This window comes from Amblyomma americanum, chromosome 6 (assembly GCF_052857255.1).
Source record: "Amblyomma americanum isolate KBUSLIRL-KWMA chromosome 6, ASM5285725v1, whole genome shotgun sequence".
NCBI lineage: Eukaryota > Metazoa > Arthropoda > Arachnida > Ixodida > Ixodidae > Amblyomma > Amblyomma americanum.
In genome coordinates this window covers 128,357,434-128,363,433 of record NC_135502.1, presented here as the reverse complement: position 1 = coordinate 128,363,433, position 6,000 = coordinate 128,357,434, and the positions used below count along the sequence as shown (strand labels likewise).

The 6,000-nt window shown below is 48.2% G+C and overlaps 1 protein-coding gene across 1 annotated transcript; it reads left to right on the top strand.

Moving 5' to 3' along the window:
* Positions 1-2,668: 2,668 nt before the first annotated feature.
* On the top strand, positions 2,669-5,415 carry LOC144094091 (uncharacterized). The gene is made up of 10 exons (XM_077627988.1): positions 2,669-3,125; positions 3,402-3,579; positions 3,861-3,893; positions 3,982-4,041; positions 4,128-4,166; positions 4,237-4,281; positions 4,694-4,741; positions 4,806-4,847; positions 4,940-4,978; positions 5,065-5,415. Exons 1-10 carry the CDS (start codon positions 2,975-2,977, stop codon positions 5,303-5,305), a joined length of 876 nt encoding a protein of 291 aa, XP_077484114.1. The 5' UTR covers positions 2,669-2,974; the 3' UTR covers positions 5,306-5,415.
* The last annotated feature ends 585 nt before the right edge of the window (positions 5,416-6,000 follow it).

The following is a 6,000-nucleotide window of genomic DNA, read 5'->3' as shown; positions in this document are numbered from 1 at the left end:
TGTCGGGGGCGCGGATGGCCCTGCTTCAGGCTCACGGTGTGCGGCCTGGGCAGGAGCCATAGGCCGCTGTGGTGTTCCGCCTTGTCGCACCACAACGGCAAAATTTGTTTTTCCTATGAAAAGAAACATTCCTCGTGTTTGTGTGAATCGTTTTCTTGCTTCCTGAAGTGTTATGCTTTGCTTAGTTTTCATAGTTATCTCTTTCTATTTCTTCCAGGATGAACACGATCTCGAGTATGCAGGGTGGTCCCCTTCACAGTTAGCGCACTTCGGTGCAGCGTTTCATTGCACGGATTCATATTCATTTGATGCACATTTGGCACAGGTTTGCCGGCCGCGACAGCTCTGGGAGCCATGGCCGAATCTTTGACGCTTGAAACACCTTCCGGGATTTGGTATATATGGTCAGACAGTTATTTTCATGTATCCTACTTGTATGGTTTCTGGGAGTTGGCTAGAGGCGACAGTCAGGACTAAGTGTTTTGTTGGTGTTTCTTTATCGTCTTCACGGACGTTGATACGTTTGACGTCAGTCACGTTGTCTTTCAGGCCTTCCAACATTTCTTTTTCTGTTAAAGTCAGGAAATCGTGCTCTGAGATTACACCTTTCACGGTATTTAGTGATCTGTCGGCGCTGATGGAGACAGGAATGTCCCCGAAGGTCACTATTTTTCAAGTTTGGAGCATTAAATAATTATCCCTGTTCTCAAGGAGCAGGTCGCCATTGGCTAACTTCGTAACCTTGTATCCAAGCCCTAGGGCATCTGTTAGACATTTAGAGGTAATTAACGGCGAAATGATTCTGGCTGGTTTTTCTGTTTCACTATGTACCACATGGTACTTTGGGAAAACTTTTGTTTTTTGGAAGAATTGTGTAGTTACTTCGGCCTGCACCTTTTTTGGAGGGCGATCATTTGTTGCATGGGAAGCCATGAAGATTGTGTGTTTTTCAGCCACGGTGCCCGCCGCCCACCATGGAGCCCAACGAGGGGATGGGACAGCAACTTGCACGGAAGTCCTGCCCACGTCAGCTGTACAGCCCAACTATAACCGATGCCGCAACTAAGGGTGGTTGGTCACACAATGTTAACCCTCGCCGCCAGGAAACAAGGAAAAGTCAGTAAGAGAGGAGAAGACAGGACAGTTGTGCGAAAGAAGATAGGAAAGTGAGAGATGAAGGGGAGGATAGGAAAAAGCGACTGCCGATTTCCCACGGTCGGGTCAGGCCGGAGGTGCCGTCTGCAGGAAGCTGGGGCCAAAGTGGCGTGTTGCCTTCGCCGAGGGGCCTTAAAGGTCCAAACGCTCGGCATCGGCTCAACCACTAGGACCCCCTTTTCCCCGGACACGGCGATGCCACGCACGGCGAGGCGCGGGTGCTCGGGTCCGTGGTGATGCACTGTTCACCATCATCCCCCTGCGGAATTGTCCCTGCGGATGCTCAGGAACCCGTGGTGTCGCCACTCACCAACGTCTGCACGCTGCAGACGCCCCCTGCAGGGCGCACGCAACCTTGAAACCAAACGACAGATAGTCCCCGTTTGTGGCACAGTCAACAGGCGCCCAAGACATAAGACACCAATTACAAAGGCATCACTCTCACCGTAATCTCAGCTTTTATAAACTATAAAAAATTTTGAAGATGATTACGCTGCTCGTCAATGCGATTTTTGAGCGCAGCTAATGGTCTACTCGAGTAGAGGGAACCGCGTACGGAACACGCAGCACCAGACGGTGGCGGCTCTGGGTTTCGGCCTTGGCAGCGCGCACAGCGAGCCGCGCCGCATAGAGTTTCTAAACGTTCTTCAATTGATTTAACGTAAATGAAAGCTCGTTGTTAGGCTGGTATGGAAACTTTCACGGAATTTTTTGAGGTTGGGCTTGGGGAAGAGTCATATTCTTAAAGCTGAATCCACCTTTCATGCCCAACAATAGGCAAGCCAAGTAAGAAACCTCCTCTTCCTGGCGTTCCTGCGCCCCTCCATGGTGGATGAAGTGTAGCGCCGCCAGCTTTCCCTCTAGTTATATTGAGAAACTCTATCGCCTCGGGCGAACGGACGGCGGCGCGCGCTGCTCTGGCGCCATCTCTTAGCGGGTCGTCGCCGCGGCGCCCATCTTCAGGCTGCCGTCGTATCCTCCTCCTCTGCGTCCTCCTCGAGCAATCCCCGCTATCGCAGTCTTTCATGATTGGCTGCGCTCGGCGTTCGCTCTCTTTCATCCTTTTCTGTGCTCCTCGTTCGCTCGGTTACGCCGAGGCACGCCGCAAAATGCAGGAACCGCTGCTTAAGTTTCACTCTAAAAAGACTAAAAAATGAACTTTGTTGCCATCAGCGGCGGATTTTGGAAGTAAAATGTTTATTTACGTGTACGCCAATAATTTCGCAGGGATCCCGGAGGCTACACTACCCGACCAGTCAATTCAAAGCGGTGGCAACCCGTTCTTGTCGATGACGACATGGCGGGTTTAATTGGAATGAAAAATTGAAAGTGAAAATTGGTTTTTGAGGAAAGGAAATGGTGCAGCACCTGAACCACGCCATACAGTAAAGGAGAAAAGTGGGAGTGAAAGAAGAGAGTAAGAGGTGCCTTAGTGAAGGGCTGCGGAATAATTTCGACCACCTCGGGATCTTTAACGTGAACTGAGATCGCACACCAAACGGGCGCCTTAAGGTACGGACACACTGGCGGCAAGACGCGCGCGGCACGCCGCCGGCGGCGCGCCGCGTGCCGCGAAACCTGCCGCGGAGGCGGTTTGGTCTGCCGCGCAGAGGATGGGTCGAGGAGCCATTTTCGGCGGCTTGCCGCGTGCCGCGAACCAATGAGAAACGTCGAGGCTTTCTCCTAGCGCCACCTCTTGGCTACTGCCAAAGTTAACTTCCAGCGGCGGCGGCAGAACCACGATCGACGACCAAGCGCTCCGAGCCAGCCGCGACAAACAGCGCTAGTGCTTTCTTCTCGTGTACATCCACGTGGCAAAATGAATTTCAGCCGGGAGAACATGATGGAACAATTTCTGGAGACTGTTCGCGTGTTCCCTTTTTTGTACGACAAAACTCACCCGGAGTACAAAGATAAGGACGCCAAAATGAACCGGTGGGCGATCATCGGCAGAACATTCGATCTGACTGGTGAGTTGTTTTCATTCTTTATCTGAGTTTCCGCTGAATGTTCACGTCGGCAGGAATGTGCGGGGGTGAGCACACTTGTTTAGAGTGCTCTAGCGGTGTGCTGCGGAGCAAATGATGTGGAATCTCGGTTTCCTACGGGCATGGTGATTTTGCCTGAGCGGTTCGCATGTCGTATCAGGCTGCGCGCTTCGTACAGCGCCGCTTGAGCACTCAAACAAGTTGCTCATCTTTTCATTTTTCGACCTTTCTTGGTGATAAACAGTGGCATTTCTGTAGGACCGCAAGCAGCCGCAAAATTTAAAAACGTGAAGGATCGTTGGCTGAAAATTGTGTCGGCGTCGGAGGGGAGCCGGAAAAGTGGCGCCGGAGGAGAGGCCGGAAAGGTCCACACGAAGTGGACACTTTTTGACATCGTGGATGGCATGCTGAGGAGCACACCACATTATGCCGAAAGGTAAAAAAAAAAGGCAACTTAGTTGCGTAGCCATCTGCGCCAACTCAAGCCTGGCATTGATAACTTCACTACTGTCACCTGTCCTACCATTCTTTTTAAGCTGCTTTCTTCGTGTTTAATATCTTTTTACGTAATTTGACTGCCCAAGCGTCTGTGTTTTTAACAATTTATCTTCTCTTCAGCTGCGCTGATAGCTTCGCTATTGATATTTTCACATTACCTTTTTCCTGGCAAGAAATCTGCAGGCTTTGCATCAAAACACCTCAAATTTTACATTTCAGGTCTTCATCAAATGTGCCCCCAGAAGAGGACATGTACGTTAAGTCTTGTTTTCATAAGTATAACTTCAGTTTATAAAGCTTCAAGTGATTTAACTTGTTATGCATCTGTGCTTTTGTGCAGCTCCATTCTGACATCTCCACTGTCATCCAACAGCCCTTCCAGTCCTAGACTGGTGGCCAGGTGTGCACCTCGTAGTTTGCTTACCATAACGGTTACTGCAGCGAAACAGTTTATGTACAACATTGTCATTTCATTCACCTGTGCAGCTGTATATCAAGCCCGGCTGCTGCGCTTTTTCAAGAAATGTAAGCTGTACTAATTGTGGTGTCATTATCCACCAATAGTAACAACATCCTATGTCTTTATATAATGCAGGTACTCTGACAGCCCCAATGACTTTACCGATGAGGACGATTTGAGGTGAGTGGTGATTTTCAGTTTTCCTAGCTGTGGTGCACCCCAGGTTCTATGTCAATACACCCTTTTCACCAGCCTTTCACGTTTAAGAGTGTGTCCACTCTATTATGCACTGTTATGCTGCACTCCCATAGAAATTGATTAGTTTTATGTGCATACATATCTTGGCTTAGTTGCTGTCATGACTCGTCGCTGGTCTGCAGTTTCAAGTGAATCACACACTCAACACTGCAATGCACGGGGAAAAACTTGTGTTCTATTTAATGACTGCACGTCTAAAAACTGCAACAAGGTGGGAAACCAAGCTTTCGGGTACTAGATGAGTGTGATATGTCTTGCTCCTTTTCATAGCATTGCAAGTAGACAACATGTTTTTTGCACGACATAAATGGCAGCATTTTTATTTTTTCTATAGGCTCCCCAGCACATCAGAAGGTGCGGCATCTGCTGCTGGCTCTTCAGGGTAAGTTGGTGTTCACTTTCTTGTGTTGGAATATGACACCATAACAAACATTTTTTTGAGGCAGGTTGTCAACTTCACAAGCAGGAGCCGCTGCCCCAGATCCAGGGTAAGAAAGCTGTGTGCACTTTCTTTTATTGGAAGCAGACATACTTTTCCAGTGCATTTCTCTTGAGTCTAACGATGTGGCCTGTCCTGCAGGTCTGCCAAAAGGCGAGCATCCGGTGTACCTTCCTCTCGGTACTGGCATGGTTCACATTTCCTGCGGTATTTGAATGATAATCAGTGATTGCAAGAAAACATTGTGCGGATATATTTATATGCAGGACCAAAAGAAGGCAGTCTGACAGCTTCGACGATGCAGTGAAAGATGTCTTGGGGAGCTGCTCAGCTACGCTGTTAGAACTAAAAAAGAAAAATGAAATGCCTGCACCGAAAGATGACAGTCAAGAGGCAGCACACTGGATAGCTGCTAAACTGAGGATGCTACCACACAAAAAAAGATGTGAGGTAACATTCCAAATCCACAAGCTGCTGTATGAAGCCGAAATGGAGCAGTATGAATAAATGAAATGTAAAGTGCAAGCAATCGATAATATTTTTCTATGAAAGCAAGCAATTTCGGCTTTCTTTTGGCATGATAGTGTTTGTGCATGCTGACAAGTAGTTGCCTGTTATTGGAAATTACCTGCCGTCCTGCACGGGTCACGACACTTTCCTGCCATGGCACCTGGCCGTCGCTCATGAAGTAGGATGCCAGCCTATCCCTTATCTCCAATGCAGCCCTGTAACACAGAAATGCACAAGATGTTCAACCTTTTCCTTCAGCTTATTCTGCCTGTCTGTCTGAGGTCACAGTTCTAATGGGCGTGTTTTACTCCTCGTCGTTAGCTGTACCCACTGACTTTGTTGAAAACATGAAATACGCATGTATTTTTGCACTGCTACAATTCTTAACGCAAACTCTAATGAACAAGATCTTAAGTCGTGTTAAATGATCAAGTTAAATCAAATGTTTTGAATGTTTCGCTGTTTGTTATCGATGAGCTTCAATTGCTTTAATGTAAATAAAGCAGCAAATGCAAACTATTATTGATTTCATGCCGTCATGGAAATAATAGTTACCGAGCAGAGTGGTACCCCTGGTCTTTCCATCCAGGAAGGGCACTGCTGTCGTTCCTCCATGCCCCATTTGTGACATTTCCCTCCCAGTCTTCATGGTCAACAAATCCAGGAGGGTTGTACGTTGTCCTGGAAAACAC

Excerpts from the sequence above, each read along its gene's own strand:
- LOC144094091 (XM_077627988.1), top strand. The coding sequence starts at position 2,975 with ATGAATTTCAGCCGGGAGAACATGATGGAACAATTTCTGGAGACTGTT. Across the intron at positions 3,126-3,401 it reads CAGAACATTCGATCTGACTG|GACCGCAAGCAGCCGCAAAA; the intron begins GTGAGTTGTTTT and ends GCATTTCTGTAG. Across the intron at positions 4,742-4,805 it reads TCTGCTGCTGGCTCTTCAGG|GTTGTCAACTTCACAAGCAG; the intron begins GTAAGTTGGTGT and ends TTTTTGAGGCAG.